This window comes from Peromyscus eremicus, chromosome 7 (assembly GCF_949786415.1).
Source record: "Peromyscus eremicus chromosome 7, PerEre_H2_v1, whole genome shotgun sequence".
Lineage (NCBI taxonomy): Eukaryota > Metazoa > Chordata > Mammalia > Rodentia > Cricetidae > Peromyscus > Peromyscus eremicus.
This window is the reverse complement of record NC_081422.1, coordinates 30,597,132-30,617,491: the sequence shown is the minus strand read 5'-3', so window position 1 is coordinate 30,617,491 and position 20,360 is coordinate 30,597,132. Positions and strand designations below refer to the sequence as shown.

The 20,360-nt window shown below is 50.7% G+C and overlaps 1 protein-coding gene across 1 annotated transcript in view; it reads right to left on the bottom strand.

The window, feature by feature from the left end:
• Kirrel3 (kirre like nephrin family adhesion molecule 3) overlaps nucleotides 1-20,360 on the bottom strand; it is a 124,907-nt gene that overhangs the window by 33,338 nt on the left and 71,209 nt on the right. The window contains exon 4 of the mRNA XM_059266741.1: nucleotides 4,114-4,271. Within this exon, the coding sequence (XP_059122724.1) occupies nucleotides 4,114-4,271 (158 nt within the window). The remainder of the gene's footprint in view (nucleotides 1-4,113; nucleotides 4,272-20,360) is intronic.

Sequence of the window (20,360 nt, the reverse complement as noted above, 5' to 3'; positions counted from 1 at the left end):
CCCCCACCCTCCCTTTCCCCCCCACCCCAGTCTCGTCTCTCAGCAGACCTGGCAGGCAGTGTCAGAGATGCAACACAGCCAAGGGGCTCACACTCACACCGGGCCATAGGGAGCAGCTCTGCAGTCAGTGCTAGGTAGACAGGGCACACCACCAGCAGCCTCACGCTGCAGCTGCCATGCCTCCCCCACCATAGTGAACTCCACCCTCTACCTCAGCTAGAATAAACCCTCCTTTTTGAAGCTGCTTCTGTCAGGTATTTTTATCACAGCAATGAGAAGAGTAACTAATACAGAGTCCTCACTCTATTCCATCCTCCTTACAGGGAACTTGGAAAGAATTACATTTGCTGGGCATGGTGGTGCATGTGCATACCTTGAATCCTAGCACCGGGAAGGCAGAGGCAGGGGCACCTCTCAAGTTCAAGACCAGCCTGGTCTGCAAGGTAAGGGTCAGGCTAGTCAGGGTTGCGTAGTGAGATCCTGTCTCAAAACAAAACAAGCAATTTACATTTATTGGTTTGTTTATGTATCATGCATATGCGTGCACACACATGCCGTACTGTGCATGCGGAGGTCGGGGAGACAACGTGTGGGGTATTAGTTCTCTCCTTCTACCATATGGGTCCTGGAGATGCTTTCACCTGCTGAGCCATCTCACCAGCCCTACAAGGAACTTTGGTGTGTGATTTCTTGTGAGTCCTGCAGTAGCCCTAACAAGCAGCCATGATTATCATCATCCCCATTTTGCAGCTGGGGAAACTGAGACAGAGAGATTAAGCCAACATTCTGACATGACAGAAGTCTGGCCTACAGGACTCTATGGCCTGCTGTGTGGACACTGCCACAGCATCTGGAAATGCAGGTGGCCAGGTGTGAGGACCCAGAGGACCGGTGGTGGTCCCAACAGCTGTGCTTAGTGCAGATTCGGTCTGCCAGGTAGGTGTCTTGGTTGTGTCCCCAGCCATCCCTAGACCTGGGTGCCAATGATGATCTCAGTGTACAGATGGAACAGATATGGAAAGTTTAGATCACATAGCTAGAGGGTGGTGGTGGCTGGAATCGGCCACCCAGCTTCAGTATCAGTGGCTTTAACTACCACCACGCCGCCCAGTGGTGACTACTGAAGGCTTTAGGTGCAGCTCTGTCAGGGCTGCTTCCGGGGGGCTTCTCTGTGGGCCGTATGTGAGTGGGTGTGTGTGTGGTGCACTTGTGTGTTCTCGGTCTTCCTCTGATGTTTCTGCCTTTGTAAGTTAAGTCAGGAGTACTATGTGGCTTATGACAATTGTCTCTGCAGTTCTGGAGAAGGAATGGCCTGGGCTGAGCGCCTGGGAGGAGACAGGGTGGGGGTCAGTCTCTAACAGCCCCTCAGCTTGGGCCATATGGCTCCTGTTGGAATCTTTGTCTCTTACATTGAGCTCTAATCCATGAGTTTACAGCTGAGGGTCTCTTCCAGCTCTTTCGTGTTCAGAGGAGGAAACTGAGGCCAGGAAACTGTTGCCTGGGGTTACGAAGAGCAGGGACTGGCAGGGACTGGCATCTGGCTGGCTGCCATTCCCTCTGTGACAGTCAGAATAGGGGTGGGCCTGGGCGAGGACAGGCACACAGTCTCCTTTCCAGAAAGGCAGTGCGCCAGGCTGCGTGGGTGAGGATGGCCTTCTGAGTAGACTAGCCTGGAATAGGTCTCATAGGGTGACCCTGAACCCCGCCTTTACGAGATGAGGCATGTCCTCTTCTGTATATCCCGGGCAGGTCAGGCTGGCCCAGCTTCAGAGGGACATGGACAGGCACCTCTAACGTAGGAACACCCTTCTCTTCCTTCCCAGCCCCCTCTGGATGACCTTGGCCGCTGGGCTATGTGTTTGCCTTTCCTGACATCCTCACAACGTGGCTCCACCCAGGATGTGAGCAGACAACTTATCTCCCAAGAGGAAGCACTGTTCCTAGGATGGATTCAGGTCCAAGAGAAGCCATTTGTTTGGGGATCTGGCCCCAGGAACTGGGTGATACGCCAAGCTTTGATCAGCCGCCTTTGGCAGTGTAGTCAGTTCGGGATGGGAAGGAGCTGTCCTTAGAATAGGAGTGGCCTTTCTTCACATCCTCTGCTGATGGAAAAGACATTTCTTCTCTTCTCAGGACCCATGGGGAGGAGCCAGCTGGGGATCAGGACTAAAGAACAAGCATGTGCTTTGATGCCCTCTGAAACCCTGGGTCAGGCTCCTGAAAGATTATGCCCTAACCTCAGAGCCTGGAGGCTGCTTTGCCTGGGGTCCTGATATAGCCTCCGGTGGTGTTCTTGGAACCCATAGAGACCCGAGCCTGTTCTGGGGGAGGCCAGAAAGAAAGCCTAGGTGACAAGAGATCTTGGCTAGAAGACACCTGAGCAGGACAGACACTTCCCTTCAAAGTCTCAGTTTTCTGTCTCTAGACAAAAGAGCTCGGGCCACTGGCCCTCCAAAGGTCAGGTCTCCTTCATCTTGAAGGCTCTGCAGGATGAAAAACCCCGCTTGGGACTGCATAAAAGTCTCCCGGGGAGGCGTGTGGCACAGGTTATTTCTGACTGTATTCATAGACAGTGAAGCCAACAGATGAGGAAGTTACCGCCATTGCAGAGATGGTTTGTTATTCACAGTTCCCAGGAGGAGGGGCGTGGTCAGCCATGCCACACCAGGAAGCTGGGAGTGGAGGGGGAAGAGTGTGATGAACCTTCGCTGTGGTTAGTGGAGAAAGGGATGGGTGAGGCAGGGTAGGGGCCGCACAGCTTTAGGATTGGATAGCTTGGATAGCTTTAGTGGGCGCTGGGCTGTAGAGGGGTCTGACGTTCCTGATTCCTGGTCCTGGAGATACTGCTCTGGACTACAGGAGGGAGAAAAAAGGCCAGCATGGGGCTGTGGACTCTGGATAGGCCGAAGAGTGAACAATAAGTTAACTCTTTCTGGGAACTGGTGAACCTGGGCTGTCCTCACATCCCAGGATCTTTGAGGCTGCAAGCTTTCAAAATATTATAAAATACAGAAAACAAAGTAAAAGAGCGTCACAGGGGCCAGTTCAGGGTGCTACTGTGTGAGTTCAAGACAAGCAGCCTCATAGGCAGGCCCATCAGGGCACAAAGCTTAGATTAGCCCTTTCTGGTCCCTGTTCTGGCATCTCATCAGGCAGCCATGGAAAGCAGGTCAGATTTAACAAATTAAAACACATGATGACCTGTTAACCTTGAACTTCAGACGAACAATGCATAATTTGTTAGTATGAGTACGGTCCATGCAACACTTGGGAGAAACACGCTAAAAATGAACTTACTATATTTTCTGAAAAAAGTCTTATTCCATTCAGGCTGTTTCAACAACAACAACAACAACAACAACAACAACAACAACAACAACACCAAAAACCTACAAGCTGGACAGCAGCAGAACCACAGAGGTTCATTTCTTATAGTCCTGGAGCCTGAAGCCCAAGATGGGGCAGACTGAAGGAGTGTTGGTGTTGGCCATCCTCTTACAATGTCTGCACATGGTGGAAAGGACAGAGTTCTCTCTTGGGCCCCTTTTATAAGGCCACTAATCCTAATCATGACGGTACCACCCTCATGACATAACCACCTTCCAAAGCTCCATCTCCCTCCTCTTGGATCTTAGGGTTTCGACACAGGAGTTTTGGGGGGTGGCACACAGTTATTCAGAGCATCACATATTAGCGGTGACAACCTGACCACTTCTGCCTCAATCTCCTCTTTTGACCATATCTTGTTCTAGGGTTTTTACCTATAGTTATCCTGGTCAGAGGGTAGGATGGGGGAGGCGGGAGAGGGGAGGCTAGTGGAAGAAACAGTCTGAGAACTAAAGTGACCAATAAAACACACACACACACACACACACACACACACACACACACACACACACACACAGAGAAAGAGAGAGAGAGAGAGAGAGAGAGAGAGAGAGAGAGAGAGAGAGAGAGAGAGATAGAGAGATAGATAGAATGTGGAACAACAGAAGCACTTCCACGTGAAGAAAGGCAGAGCTGGTCCCCAGGTACCTGACCCCTCCACTCTTACCTCTCTTTATCCTTTGTCCCACTGCCCATCCCCCATCCCCATCTCTCCCTCAGGCTCACCTTGGAGTAGGTGGCCCCGTTGATGACCTCTCCTTTCCGTAGCCAGATGATGGAAGCTGCGGGCTTGGCATTGTCCGCGTGGCAGGTGAGGTTGAGAGGGTCCCCTGCCCGAAGGCTGATCACAGGCCCTCCTAGGATGATGGGGTCATCGGGTGGCACTGTGGAGAGAGGAGCAGAGAGGTCAGGTTAGGGTAGGTCTCTGCTTGACATGGCAGAGGATAATGAGCAATAATGGTTATACCTTGATAAAGAGTGTCACCCTCTGTATTCCAGTGATAGTAATAGTAAAACGATATGCTGTTCTTCATCTTGTCACACCAGGAATAAGCATGGGTGAGGACAGGCAGGTGTCCCTAGCCTGTTTCACAGACCTGGAAGCAGTGCTTTGCAACTGACATACTGGGGACCCACAGGATCTTTATTTAAAAAAAAGAGAAGATTTATTTTTGTTTCTTTTTAAAGATTTGTTATTATTATTGGTTTTTCAAGACAGGATTTCTTTGTGTAACCCTGGCTGTCCTGGAACTTGCTCTGTAGACCAGGCTGGCCTCAAACTCACAGAGATCCGCCTGCCTCTGCCTCCCGAGTGCTGGGACTAAAGGCGTGCGACACCACGGGCTGGTCTAAGATCTTATTTTTAGTTGTGTGTGAGCATGCGTATGCACTGGAGTGCCAGCACTCACAGAGGCCAGAGGCACTGGATCCCCTGGAGCAGGAGTCACAGGCACTTGTGAGTTGCCTGATATTTGTACTGGGAACCAGGCTCTGGTCTTGGAAGAGTAGTGCTCGCTTTTAATAACTGAGCCATTAATCCAGCCCTGACTTTTTTTTTTTTTCTTTTCTTTTTGCCAAGCTTTGTTACACCTCTCACAACAGTCTTGCAGGGAAAAACACTATTTTTATCCCAATTATGTAGACCTGGAATCTGAGGTTCACCAAGGGTCTTGTTCAAGGTCATATGTATGGTGGAACTGGGGCTGGAAGCTGTGCCTTTGACCCTTGATCAGGCTGGTCCCTCCCTCAGGTGACAGGTGACAGGGCAGGTCTTTAGAGTAGTTCCTGGACCCTGATTCCCACTCGGAAGGAGCCTCCCTTTCCTGACATCTTCCTTCCTTCCTTCCTTCCTTCCTTCCTTCCTTCCTTCCTTCCTTCCTTCCTTCTTTTCTTTCTTTTTTTCCTGCATGTAACAGTGTGGTTAGTGACTGGTGGCCCTCTTCAGATATCCATAGTGCCAAAGGGGAGCAGACATGGGATTGTCCCCTGCACTGTGGAGCAAGGTCCCTGCAGGGCCAACATGGAACTCCACGCCTTGAAGCAACCGCAGAGACACCTGCTGGATCCAATGAACCACGTTTGATTCCCGTGAAGGCCACACTGACAGGGATGACGGTAATCAATTATTATTCATAAAGAGACTCTGGGAAGTCAAGAGTTGACTAAGGACACATGGCTACCTCTGAGGCTGGTGCTTCTGAACATATTTAAGTTTCCCAGGCCTTTACTGCTGCATAGACCAGCCATGGAGGAGACAGGGCTCCATGGAAACCATCTGACGAGACTGTCCCCTGAGGAACTTCTGTCTTTTCTGATGTAGACCGAGAGGGTCTATTTTGTTAGCCCTAGAGGCTGGAAGGGGCTCAGGGATTCCCCTGACACACTAGAGGTGGGAACTTTGCATGTTCTCAGGAATGAAGGACAGGTGGGTGGGCGTGTTATCAGGGTTTGAAGACCTAGTGCAGAGTCTTTTTATGGGCTTTTAGGGGCAACACACCCCTCCAACCTGACCCTGGGCAAACAAACACCTATGCTTATGGTTTGCTGTGTCTTCCAGCTGCAGAACCTGCTTGCTTTCCTTCCCTGTCAGCTCCTGATGTCATCTACTGGACTTCTCTAACAGGCCAAAGCAGCGAGCTTTTAGGTTGGTCACTCCATCTATCCCTGTCTGGTCCCCACAGAAGGTTGACTCAGTTCTAACAGCCCTGCAGAACCATTTCCTGAGGAACCTCAACTTTGTAGGGTTCTGGAGATGGGGTCACATTTTTACTAGCTCTGGATGCCAAAATGATCCTGGCCCAGGGAGAAAGTTGGCCTTATCTAACCTTTCTATACCCATAGCTCTGAAGCCAGGCCTCTCCAGGAGGCCCTGGAGCTGCCAGGCTGGAGGAGGCAGGCGGGTATGGGCTGGACACCCAAGATAACCAACTGCTTGTGCCCACCGTACCCTCTTATTAGTGCCTGTGGTCTCCTTGGTGTAGGCGTGGCCGGAGAGCAAAGGGGGGTTAATTAGGGCTTTCCATCAATGGGGGTGTGGCTAGCAACTGATGAAAGGGATTTCAGCTTCCTGCACTGGGGGTGGGCTCGGCCCCTCCAGCAGTGAGGGCTGGGGCTTGCAGTATTCTGTGGAAATTTGGGTGGTCCTGCTCAACTCTCAGTATAGGCAGTCCCCTTCTCAGCACTGGGTGCTCAGGAAAGAGGAGCTCATGTTCCTGAGTTGGGCTGAGACGAGACTGACTGGTCCCAGAGCAGAAGGACCCCCTGGCCCTCTGGGCATCCTCGCTCTGGCAATGATGAGTTAAGAGGTATGATGGCCGACCATCAGAGGCAGTGTCTTCAGGCAGAAAGTGTGAGCACTCCCTCTGGCACTGACATGTGTTGGAGCCAGACAGGGGTTGGCTGGCAACCTTCTGGGGAAGTTTCATCAATCCCATTGCCAGGATGCCCTCTGACCAATGAGACCCCAGAGTGTGGAGCTGGTCCCCCAGCATGTGGATGAGTAACCACATTTGAGTACTCTGGGCTTTTGGCTTAGGTGCATAGAGCTGTTCTATGTTCTGATTAAGGTGTGTGTGTGTGTGTGTGTGTGTGTGTGTGTGTGTGTGTGTGTGTGTGTGTGTTCTTTCTAGAAACTCATACCAGAGGCTCTACACGCCCCCTTCCCTCCTGCTTCACCAGTGTTATGCTTCAGATTGCATTAGCAGGATTGGGGGATGAGGAGAGCTGGGAGGGGAGAGGGGCTGTGTTGTGGGAGTTCTTAGGCACGCACACACATTCACACACACAAACATCCACCCTCAGAATGGGTCCTGATTACATCTTCCCAAATAAGTGGTTATCATGCTGGTTATTCATGTAGCCATGCATTATTGATTGGCCTTCGCCTCGCTGCGCACCAGATGGGGGTGGGGGAGGGGTGGGTGGGGGAGGAGTGGGTGGGGTGGGGTGCGGTGGACTCGGATGGAGGATGTTTGGGGGCCATCGGCTGAATAGAAATCAACACTCGTTCTTGGCAGCTGCAGCTCAGATGGGAGGTGTGTGGTGGGGAGTACTCATTACCTCTCCATTCAGATGGGGGCCCATGGCTGGGGCCATGTGGGGAGGGGAGGAAGTCTCAGAGAAGCCCGGGCCTGGAGATGCATTATTCATACATCCCCTCCCAGGATTGGTTATTATCCCGAACCACTATAGAGTTTGGTCTCCTAATTTTTAATCACAAGGAAGGTGGAAGCGTTAGCCTTTTTGTGATTAATCTGGAGATAAAAATAGTTGACTGTTTTGGTGTCCGTCAGCTCTTGTTGTCAGTCAGGAACTACATTTGCATTATCGGGGGCGGGGGGGGGGCCAGGGGGGGGGGAAGGGGAGACAGAGGCCTGGGGAAGACCCAGTGGAGCCCAGGCAGAGTCTCTGGTTTTGACCCTGCTTCAGACAGGGCCAGCCAGGGTGAACCTATCTCACCCAGCTGGCTTGAACAGAAGCGGGTAGACCCTCCCACCACAGGGGTGGTGGCTCTTCGTAGCTGACCTTCCTGTCAGCCAGGGTGTGGGCAGCACCTAGGGTCTCTCTCTGCCATGCCCTTTCTCTGGAACCTGCACTGCCGTGGTCAGCATGGGGCACCCATCTCCCACTCTGTGTGGGTGGGGAGCCCCTGAAAGTCCTCTCTGAACTCTGCTGCGGGTAACAAGGGGGTCTCTCTGGAGGGTGGGGAGACACAGCAGAGTCCAACCCTGCATTGACACAGGAAACTGAACTGAGAAAGAAAGGTGCTGGCCCAAAGTCACCAGGGCGGAAACAAAGGGAAGGGGTGGACTTGGAAGGCGCATCCAGGGAGATAAAGCTTTGATTTGTTGATAAATTAAGCAACCCCTCCCACCCCTACCCCCCCCCCCCTTCAACAAGATTCTGCATCTAGAAGCTGTTGGAAAACACCACCACTGAGCCTCAAGTTCTCCCTGGGATGGCCATGAGCTTGGAGCTGGAGCTTGTGGCCAAGATTTCTTCTTTTGGAAGGTCAGCTCCGTGGAAGGCTGCCTGGGCCTAGGGTTGGAGGACTGTTGCCCCCTTCTGGAGCGGATGGATGTCAGTTCACTGCCTTGGTGTCAAGTTGTGGTGTGATATTTTGTTTGTGTTCTGACAAATAAAGCTTGCCTGGAGACCAGAGAGCGGAGCTAGCCACTAGTTAACACTTGAGGTCTGGAGGTCTGTACCGAGGGGAGACAGGAAGTGACAAGCCAGGGCGGAAGGGCAGCTGCTCCTCTGCTTCTCTGATCTTTCAACTTTTACCCCAATATCTGACTCCTGGTTTTTATAGATAAGACTAATTAGGATTGCGCTTCATCCAGTGATTGTACAGCGCTGAGTTCGCTTGACTAATTGGTCTTACCAGCCTGGCCCCCAACCCTCCGAGCGGCCCAGCTACAGTCTTGGGGCAACACTGAGGGTGTTTCTTCCAGAGTCCATTGGTCACCCAAGTGGGCTCTCGGCTGGGTTTCCAGGAATTCCTCAGATACTATGTCAACCCAGATGGTTGGCTCCACAGGCGGCCATCTGGGCACAACTGCCTGTGAGTCAGCAGCATCCACACAGAAGGTTCTGTGTGGCAGCTGGAAGGGTGGGAGGCCGGCCAGCCAATCTTCCCGCCTTCAGCCAGCATGGGGAACTCACAGAACTTAGGCTTTGGGGGACAGAGCTGACCTTTAACTGATCAACAGTGAATTCTCCATCCTATAATGGAAGAAACACTCGAATGGGTCATGTCCTTGTTCTGCCTTGAGTCCCCTGGGCTTCCCATTGTATTTGAAACATGACTTGGACTCAGAGTTGCCCACAAACACCTTCACCCATGATCCCTGGTGCTCCTGAGACACCAGTCCATCTATCATTCTTCTTCCCCAGGTCCCTAGCCCATCAGCCCCTCTGCCTAAGGGACCATGAGGGTGCCATTTCAGGGCTACCTCCTCAGAGAGGCTTGCCCTGTCCACCCTGGGTAACAGCTGCACGGCTTTCCACTACACTTTTCACTTTATCTTCTTTGTACTGAAGGGCAAAGGAAGAACAAGAAAGACCTTATCTGTCATGGTCCTCCTGGCATTACTATACCTAGGTCGGTACCCAAATCACAGAGGCCTCCCCATTTACACTTGTTAAATAAGTAATGAAAAATCCCCAGAGGAGGAAGCACAGACATTGGTTAATGAGGTCCATGTTTTTATAGTCTCTCTCTTTCCTTCCTCCTCCCTTCCTTCCATGAGTCCCCCCGAGCCCCTATGTGTGTTCATTGGGGTACACTTAGGGGAGTGGTGGGCAAAGTCCTTCCCTGGTCTGACTGGGCAGCTATGGAAGAGCCTCTGTAAAATTCCTAGGAAGGAAGCTGGAGCTGGGGAGACTTAAAGGCGGAAGTGATTTTTAGCCTATCTCCTTGGGGCTGAGCCGACTTAGCAGGGGAGGGGCAGCAACCTGCTTTGCCTGATTCGCAGGCTTGCGAGAGAGAAAGCTCAGCGTAGGCTCAGGGACACTTGACTGAGAGAGTACAGCTTTGCTGACAGCTGGTACTTCCTATTTCAGGGGTTACCCCAGCCTCTGCCCCAGCAGCTCTGGGGAAGGACCAGGGAACAGTTTGGGTCTGTGCCATGAGTCCCAGTGTTGACTAGAGTTGGAGAAGGGCGGCTGGGGTCTCTGGGGTCAGTTGTCACATCATCAGAATCTTCTTCGTCTGACTCCCAGCTACAGCCTTCTTCCATCTCTTCCTTCCTTGTCTGCTTGGTGTCACGAATTGTGGATCCTGCCGTGTGCAATGCCAGACGCAGCTCCTCTCTTGGGGCTGACAGTGAGACTTCAGTCACCTCCAGAGGCTGCACTTTCACTCACGAGCTTGGTAAAGACCCGGGACATTTGTGCATACCCGTATTCCAGGAGCACTGCTTTAGGGGTCCACTAGAGGAAATTACAGACAGACCGATGAGTGCGAAGCAGGAGAGCAAGCCAATGAGAGTATCTCTGGGGTTCTCAGTCCCTCTGTTGGCACCATTCTTTCTTAGCTTAGACTGGAGACCAGGCAGACTATTCACCGTCTATTAAGTGAGAGGGACCTGTTTTAGAGAAGGTCATCTGCAAATGTCATCTCTTTAGCTGAGGATGTAAGAGTGCTCCAGCTCCTCCTCAGTCCAGGTTGTGCTTACCTAACCTTTGGGACCAACTAAACAATCTTTCCAGAATCTTCCAGTTGGGCCAAGTAGCTTCTGCCTCTATTCTGTAGTATTCCAGGCATCTTCCTATCACAACATCTAGCATGGTCCTATGGAAATATCTGTTCCCTCTGCCTCTCCCCTATATGGTAACTTCCCTGGTCCTGGGTCCTCTGTACCTAGCACAGCACATGTAATACAGGACACAGTGTGGCGTGTATGTATTTGCCTGGCTGAACTTGGCATGGACTCATTATTTTATGAGCTCTTTTTTATTGCAGACAAGTTAAACAACCTGATAAATTGAGCCCTCTTATCTGAGAAGTGGGGTAATAAAAATACTCATCCTGTGGGGTTATTAAGATTAGGCTTATGTAATGAAGAATGAGGTGAGGGCTTTGCAAAGAGCTACCAGGTTATGCCAAGTTTGCTTTGTGGTTACGCAAAAGCCGCTGGCTGTGTCAACTGTTTCTTGTTTTATTGTCAACATCCTTTGCGGTAAGACCTCCCTTTTACAGGTAAGGAAACTGAGTTCACGAGGAAAACCGCTTAGGTAAAATCACGCAGCTGAAGGTAACGGAGTCAGAATCCAGATTGAGGCTTGGTGGATACTAACGCATATTCTCTAGAGTCTGAGCCTCTCACAGATCTCCTGCGGCTCGGCAACCCGCCTCACCAGCCTCCTGCCCTCATCTTGACCCTGTAATTCCCAGGCAGCTTTGGCCTCCGGCTGCAGGTGGTCAGAGCGGGGAACCCCCCTCCCCCTGCCCGCTCCCCTTGCTGCTTTCCTCCAACCTGGATTTCGGAGAGCTCCAGAAAGCACAGGCCAGGCCAGGCTTGCGGCTGGTGCTTCAGTGACATCTGCTAAGGGAATGGATGCAGATTTCTGCAGGTCACATCCACTGATTGCTCACTTTTGTGGTTTTTCCCTTATCAGTCTCTGAGCCACACGCAATGCCAGCTGCCAGTTTCCTCACTTACACAGACGCGCCACCTATTGGCCAACATTCAGAACTGCAGGATATTAAGAGCCCGGACCTGGTTTCTAGGGTGGGCTTCTAGTGCAATCCAATTAGACAGACCATTTATACTGCACTAGAAAATTTGTATGGAGAACCTACTATGTGCCAAATAACACCAGGGATACAAGGCAATGGTCCTGGTGGGAGAATCATAAAATAAATAAATAAAAACTCTAATGTTGATAAATATCGAGAAGAAAATGTGTTAACTAGTGGTGGCATACGCCTTGGGAGGCAGAGTCAGGAAGAGCACTGAGTGTTTAAGTTCAGCCTGCTTACAATGAGAGCTTTGAGGAATCTTCTCTCTCTCTCTCTCTCTCTCTCTCTCTCTCTCTCTCTCTCTCTCTCTCTCTCTCTCTCTCTCTCGTGTGAGTATTTACCTGCATGTATTTATGTGTACCCCACATGTGTATGGTGTGTGTAGAGGTCAGGAGGGCATCAGAACCCCTGGACTGGAGTTACAGATGGTTGTGAGCCACCACGTCGTGGATGGGGACTAAAGCCGGTCCTCTGCAGGAGCAGCAAGTGCTCTTAGCTGCTGAGTCGCCTCTCCAGCCTCCTTTATATTTTAAGACAGGGTCTCTCACTGAACCTAGAGCTTGCTGTTTAGGATAGAGCCTGTCTGTGGTAGCCCCTCTCCTCAGCTCTGGGGTTACAGACATGCTTCTGCTCCTGGCTTTTTACATGGGTGCTTGGCATCTGAACTCAGGTCTCCACGCTTACATAGCAAACCCTTTATCCCACCGAGTCATCTTCCCAGCCTCCTTGGTTTTTTTTTTTTTTCTCCCTCCCTAGGTTTGCTCTTGCCAGGCATTTCTCATTCTCCACCTCATGCATTCAAAAGTGTATTCCACTACCATTTTTATGCTGATAAAATAAATCCCAGACAGGAATCTGAGCTCAGAATCCCCACCCCCAATAGGGACTCAGGTAACCCAGGCTGGCCTTGAACTCACTGTGTAATGAAGGATGACCTTGAACTTCTGATCTTCCTGCACCAAGTGTTGGAATTACAGGGTGTGCTACCACGCCAGGTTTCATCTGGTGCTGGGAAGGGCTTCATGCACTCTAGGCAAGTGCTTCGACCAGCCGAGGCACATCTCTAGCCCCAGTCATGATCTAGCTGCCCTTGGCCTTTACAGCTCAGCGTGTCTGAGCCAAACTCCCCGTCTCTGCTGTAAGGCCTGCTCCCTCTTCTCTGTATTTTATTTGGGGCAACGGCCCCAACATTCAGTTACAAAGACAGCTGTCTACCTAGAGTCGTCTTTCTGGATTCCACCCTCCTCCTTCTGCACGGCTAGACAGCCTGCGTGAGTCTCTGGAACGTCTCTCTACTTTGTCTTTCCTTTTCTACTCTCATGCTCTCTTGCTGGCTCAGGAAGTCACTCTTTCTAGTTTGGATTAAAGTACCTTGTCCTTCCCCAAGACCTCCATCCCACCCTCCTGTCTTCTACACTGCTCCAAAGTGATGATGACAACAATCTGCCCCCTCACCCACCCTGCGCCAGAGTATCTGGAAGTAAAATCCTTTATGGGCCCCTCACTGCCATCTGAATGGTCGAATGTTTTGGCCTCTGCCAACCTCCTCAGTTTTGATTTTCATTTTTCCTTCTTCCCCTTCCTCCTCCCTCTTCCACTTCCTTTTTCTCCTCTTCTTTCTCTCCCTTCCTCTCCTTTTCTTCCTCTTTTTTTTTTTTTTTTTGTTTTTGGTGTGTGTGTGCTGGGGATTGAACCCAGGGCCTTGCTCATGCTTGGCAAATATTTTACTACTGAGCTATACCGCAGTCTTTCATCATGTCTCATCTCGATGGCTCATACCCTACAACTGTTGGACCAAGTCTGTCTTGCTCAGTTGCCTCTCTCCTTTCTTGGCTAACCTGAAGGCTAGTGTGGGTTCAGAACCTGAGTCCCACAGCCACTAGCTTGTAGCCACAAGCAAACCGTTCAGCTTCTCTGTGCTTCAGTTTCCTCATTAGTAAACTGGATTAAACAAAACTAGGGTGCATAGTTGTCAGGACAGAGAGGGATGCTACGTGGGAAAGTCTGATGGATGGATGTGGAATGCTATTGGCTAAGGAGTCTAGGCTCATTCTCTGCAAAGATGATAAGCAGAAAAGCTTGGAAAAGTAGAGGACTAGTTCCCATTCCCTTGCTCTGCCTCATTAGGAGCTGGATAAAGACTGTCGCTCCTCCGGGGTGATGTTACCCTGCCCTGCCACCCTCCTACCTCACATCCTTTGCTTTCCAGAGTGCAACCTCTGAGTGCCACCAGGCTGCAAAGGTGTGAGTGTGAGCTTGTGTGATGTAGAGAGGAGCCCACCCACACTGTTCCCTCACTGTTTTGGGCTCAGGTACAACACCCCAGATATGGTACCTTAGGGACCGAGGAAATGGCGGAAGTCTGCATGCTGACCTTTTAGCCATTCTGTGTGAAGGCTGGCCATAGAAACTCTGACCTACCTTCTCTATAAGTACACCATGACACCTTCCCCCAGAGGGTGTTCATCACATCTCAAGGGAAGGAAGGTTACACAGCTCCCCCCCCCCCAAAAAAAAAAATCTGAAAATATTTTGCTGAGTCTGCCCAGCTGCTCACCATTAGGTCAAACCCACTTTCCTCCAGTCATAGTTCTACAGGGTGCTCATTCTTTATTGACCCCCCCCCCCCCCAAGCAGTTTTCCCTGGTCTTTGGGCCTTCCCGGGTGCTGGGATTAAAGGCGTGCGCCACAACCGCCCCAGCAGCCTGAATACTTTTGATAGACAAGAAACAGATATAGCGTTTTCAGCTGGCAAAGCTAATTAACAATCTTGGTGCTATCTGGCTGCCCAGAGTTCTGGGCTCTTGTGTAGCCTCAGAAACAGACGCCCAGCATCTACTCTCTTTTCACTCCAATCCATCCTACCTCCATGGTGGCCAGGGGAAAGTCCTGGAAGTCAGTCTCTGCCACTCATATGTTCAATGGCTCCTGTGGCTGTAAAAACCAGTCGATTCTCAAGGAGGGCACTTAAGGCTCCCTGAAGCAAGGCCCCCAGGCCTTTCCCTGAGGCCTTAGCTGAACTGGACAGTTCCCTTTTCACAAGAGTAGCCTGTTTTTGTGACGCTCCCTCTCCTGGAGGGTCCTCATCTTGAGTCTACTCTAGCCCGGATCCCATCATCTCCCTCTATCATCCCTAAAGCTACTCTTGGCCTTCCTTCTCTAAGACTTGGGTTACTGCCATAGCAACTGTCAATCTTAGTTCATCATTCTCTCTCCTCCAGCCTCTGCACTACTTCTGGACCAGGTGCTGTCTCCACAGGTACACGTGGCACTTTAACATCCCCTCTGTTAGTGCAGTGGCACTGGGTGCTCCTACCATCTGCTGGCTCCCCTGGTCTGTGAGCTGCTTGAAGAGCCTTGGGCACACTTGGCTTTCTGTCCCCAGTTCTTAGAGTGTGACTGGCCTGTGCTTGTTGTCTGTGCCTTGCTCTACTGCGTCAGAAGAAACCTCCCTCCTGAGTCTACAAACACCTCAATTTGCCTCTTACATCTTACATGGCACTCATTTCATTGCCATGACGCTGATTTGTGGATTTGTTTCAAGTCCTCTACAGCTCCAGAGTAGAGGTCTTGTCATCTCTTTGTGTTTCTCCGACTACCCAGTGCTTTGCTTTGGATACAGTCACAGGGAAGTAATCATAATGTGAACAATAGCTTCCAGAACAGCGAGAACTCTTCTGGATCCTTTACAAACATCATTTGATTCTCCAAACAAGGATATACATGTGGTAATTAGGCACATCTTAGGGATGAAGAAACCGAGCTAGGAACCAAGTTTCTTGCCCAGCACCACACAGCCCATGAGTAGTCAAGTTGGACTGTGCCTTGGTGTAGTGGGCATCCATTCCAGCTTTGATCTGGAAGTTCCAACCCCCACTGAGGCTTTGGTAACTGTCATGCCTACAAGGCAGGGCTGAGAGAGGACGCTGAAGACCCGAGATCTGGATGCGCCGTCTCTCTTAGTTCCTGGACCCTGGATGCTGGAGGTAGACTGAGCAGAGTTCTCCAGAGAACACCACCGGATTGCGCTACACCTTTCCCAGACCCTGTTATCTATCCCTTCACTTGTCAGTTACCCCACAAAATAAACCTCCCTTTTAACTACATGGAGTTGCCTTAATAATTTCACCAATACCTTGGGCTCCCAGATTCAGCACAGGATGCCCCAAAATGTAGACTTCAGAAAAGTACTTTTAGTGTTAGTATCCCCACCTGACATTCACATTTAATAGGACACCCTGTATTTTATCTGGCAATCCTGTAGATGAGTTAATCATACATATGTGATTTAAGTAATATATGTGTCTTTCCCATCTTCTATCCCTCCTTATCCCTATTTAAAAAAAGATTCTATATAAAGAAGATTCAAAGAAAGATGTAAATGGGACATTTTAGGATATGGAATGTGCTATGATTTGTATGTAGAAATTTCTTTTTTAGTTATTATTCATAATCATAAAGTTAACTGTGCAGTCTAATTAGACGGTGTCTTAGTTATTGTTCTATTGCTGTGAAGAGACACCATGACCAAGGCAACTTATGAAAGAAAGTATTTAATTGAGGGCTTGCCTACAGTTTGAGAGGGTGAGTCCATGACCATCATGGCAGGCAGGCAGGCATGGTGCTGGAACAGTAGCTGAGAGCTTCTATCAATCTGGTCCACAGGCAAGAAGCAGAGAGAGAGAGACTGGACCTGGCATGGACTTTTGAAACCTCAAAGCCCATCCCCAGTGACACACCCTCCAACTAGGCCACACTTCCTTCACAAGGTCACACTTCCTAATCCTTCTCAAACAGTTCCACCAACTGGGATCCAAGCATTCAAATATATGAGCCTATGGGGGCCATTCTCATTCAAACCACCACAGAGGGGAAGGAGGAAAACACAGAACTCAAAGAGCTGCAGTGAGAGGCCAAAGACTGTGGGGTACTGTGGGCAGATGGGGTAGAGGAGTGCTCTCCTGAGCCGGAAGAATGGTCTAGTGTTGAGATGCTCACAAGTCACGGCATCAGAGCTGTCCATAGTTAGCACTGGCAAGCATGCTAGTCTTGCTATTCCTGGACCCAAAGCACTCCATGGCTTCTACCATGCTCATGCTATCTTTCACCAGCCCAAAGATCACGAGATGGTCACCTGACTTCTCAGTTTTGGCAATGCAGGGGTCATTAATGTCTGCGAAGCTTGGATCTGGAATTTTCAAAAGCCCGGGTTTCAAGGAATGGTCCCTCCATTAGTTGTTACTGGAGGTGGTGGAAACCTGTGGGAGGGTCTCTGGGTTATCAGGGGTCATGTTCTAGAAAGGGGTTGTAGGATCTAGCCTCTTCCTCTTCCTCCTTCATTTCCAGGGCTTGCAGCAAATAGTTTTGCCCCACCACAATGTGTCAACCACCGGTAAAGTGACAGGGCCAATAGATTGTGGACTAAAACCTCTGAAACGGAACCCCAAACGACCCCTTTCTCTTGGCTGATGGTTTCCGATGTCTATCACAGTGCCAGCAAGCTGACTATCAGCCAGTCTGTGGCATAGTAGCACAGACATGTCTCCTGGGGGATGAGGGGTAGAGGGGAGGGTGGAGAGAGAGGGAGGTATAGACTTGAGGTGATGCTGTATAGACTGGACCATGGTGTGTTGGAGGCTGAATTTCAGCTCTGCCCCTGTCACAGATGGAGACTCTGGACCAGCAGGCATCTGAAGGCACCCGCAGAGGTTCAGAACACCGGGAAGCCACTTTAGTTTGGACCTTATCCTGTTGGGGGAAGCAAGGGAGGCTGGAGGTGAGGTAGGGAGTCTAACTCGGCTGCAGGATCCATCACTCACTGGACAGTTCCCTAGTTGACTGTGCCAGGTGTCTGTCAGAGCCATTATGGTAGCTAATTCACAGGGTTGGCACACTGATTAAGGAGTTGATGCAATGTCTAGAAATGTGCCTTTCCCCAGAGTTTGCCACCATGGTGAGTACTTGTGCATTGGAACTCTTAGTGTTGTTATTGCCTACTCAATAAGTACCTTGCTTCAATCTTTTCTTCTGTTACTACCTTGTGCTGGCTGGCTAGAGGTCGCAGTCTGCCATGGCCTGGCAGCTTTCTGTAAGCTCTGCAATGTGGAAACTCACTTACTCCCTCTCTCTGTCCCCTCCCTCCGTCCCCAGCAAAGTTTCCTCTCTGTACTCAGCCTTACTGGAGGATGTCCCTGGGCCTGGAGGACTGACTTTATCTAAAAGCTCTCTCTAAATCAGATGCCTGATTCATCTTTAACTTGACCCTTGGCACAGATCCCTGCTAAGAAGACTTGTGCTAGGAGTTGTGCTATAGGACCTACTTTCACATACCAAGCCTTGTGATAAGAGCGTGCCACTTAATGCAAACCAGGGTTTATCCCCAGGCTCCCCCAGTCCTATATATTCCTTACACTCTGGAATAAATTTGAGCTGATTTACCGAAGTCTGTCTCCTGGAGGCCTCCGTCCGTCTGTCCATCTGTTCCTGCTCATGGGCTGCGCATAAAGCTTTCTGTTGCCCCTTCTTTCTCTTTCCCCTCTCGGACTGATGGCCAACAGGCCAAGAGGAAAAGAGGACCTCCACAACCTTTTTCCATGTCCTGGCTCCAGCCTCCCCTCCCACACCAGGACAGAACGGTGGGGTACTTGTCTCAGAGCACCCACACAACTTCCACAGTGCTAATGAGGAGGTAGCGGAGGTAGTAGGGGTGTCCAGGGAGCAGGGCCAAGGGAGACAGATACTGCCACGGACAGAGAGTCAACGATCCCCTGTTTTCCCTTTCAGAGTAGGACAGGGAATAGTCTGTGTATTTTCAATAAAACCTTGAAAGAAGATATGCGCTGTCTGGGGGAGGGGCAGCTGTTTGAGGGTAGATGGGTGTTTTTATTAATTCAGAGCAAGCAAACAAATCACGGGAAGCTTGTGAAGCTGGAGGAGAGTGAAGGGGACTGAGAGGGCCCACAGCAAACCACAGACAGACCCCACAGCCCTTCCTCATGTGTGGGTGACCAGGCGTGTGCCCCGCTCCCAATGGTGGTGGTGTTGTGTGGATGCTGGGTGGGCAGCAAGTGTGGGAATTCCTTTCTGTCCCCTGGCTGCAAAAGTACAACATAGAGAGGGGTGGGAGAGAGGAAGGGCTTGGGTCGGGAGGGCAAGGAAGAGCAGCAGGCAGCCGGAGCGGTTCCACAGCCCTCTAAATGCTGCTGCAGAAGAGGCTGGCTCCTCTCTGCAGCTTAGCTCCCGTGTGACCGTGGTGACCTCCCAGGGCTCTGTTTTCTGTCTACTCCTGACCCTGACTTTATTTTAGGGTCTTCTGCTCAGTATGTTGCCAGTCTGATTAGTGTGTGTGTGTGTGTGTGTGTGTGTGTGTGTGTGTGTGGCTGCTCTGGTGTTAGCACAGACCAGTTTCATCCTCACAGTAACCTCATGTAGTAGGTCCTAGATAGCAGTATCTTCATTTTACAGATGGGAAAACTGAGGCAGAGACTGGACAACCCACTTGTGGCAAGTCGCACTGCTGTCACTGGGAGCCAGAAATCTGGTCTACTCCGAATGGTGGCGCTGAAGGAGCTTTGCACATGAGGACCGCGCTGCACTTTTCTTCAGATGAGTTAAAGCCTCGAGGCAGCCATCCCAGCCCCACAAAAGCCAGGCTGAGACCGGAGTCCCCATTGGTCCCATAAATAGAAACCAGAACTGATCTGGTTGGCTTTGCTGCAGGCTCCCACCCAGCACAGCCACCTCCCAAGGAGTGCTGTGGCTTTTAGAGAGGAGGAAAATCAGGCCAGGTGGGGATCTTCCCACCCACAGCCCGGAGCCCTGGAAGCCTTTGCAGAAATCCAAGGGCACAGGAGAAAGGGTCACCTCATTAAAAGGCTTTAACGACAAACACAGCCCTTGAAAGGGTGACTAGGAACATTGCCTTTTGCATTGTAAACTTGTACTTGAGAAAGGACAGAAGGAGGAGGAGGAGTGACCATGACTGAGGAGGACACAGAGACAGTCAGGCACGGAGGAAAATGGCCACGATGGGTGCGGGCCACCCACTCAAGGAAAAGAGATGTGGAGGGAGATGGCCGGAAAAACCAATGGCTGTGTGCCATGGAAGGAAGCCACAGAAGCACATTCTCTAGGCCTCCTGCCACAGAAACTCACTTTAGGGAATCCCAGAAAACCGCTTAAATGTACCTTTCAACCTCATGCAAATTTACCAGATTCACCACTTGCCAGAATCCCAAGAAGAAAGAGTCAAAACCTTATCCCCGACGCAAGCCTTTCTCCCTCAAAGTACAAGTCTCTGGATTTGAAAAAGGGTAACAAATGCATTTACAATTCATTATGAGGCAGTGTTTCAATTCTCATCTCTAGCTTGGCCTGACGTATTTTTGAACTCTCCCAGCCTCCTTGCGTTCCGTGGCGGGAGCCCGTATTTCTCTGCGGGGGCTGGTGGGGCCTGTGCCTCATTCTGCAAAGACAGGGTACACTTCACAGGTGGAATGGCCAGCTCTGCAGCCTTCTAGGGTACTGTGACGGGAGACTTCAAAAGGCTGGTAGCTCTTTGAAGTTGCAGGACATCTTTGAACACCAAATTATGTCTGCTTCAGGGTTATCACAGATTTGACCCCAAGATAGAGGGCAGAAGGTTAGCTGAGAGGGTCTGGGACCAAATCTATACCCTCTCCGCGTATCACTACTCCTGGTTCAGAAACAAATCCTGATGTGAGTGTAG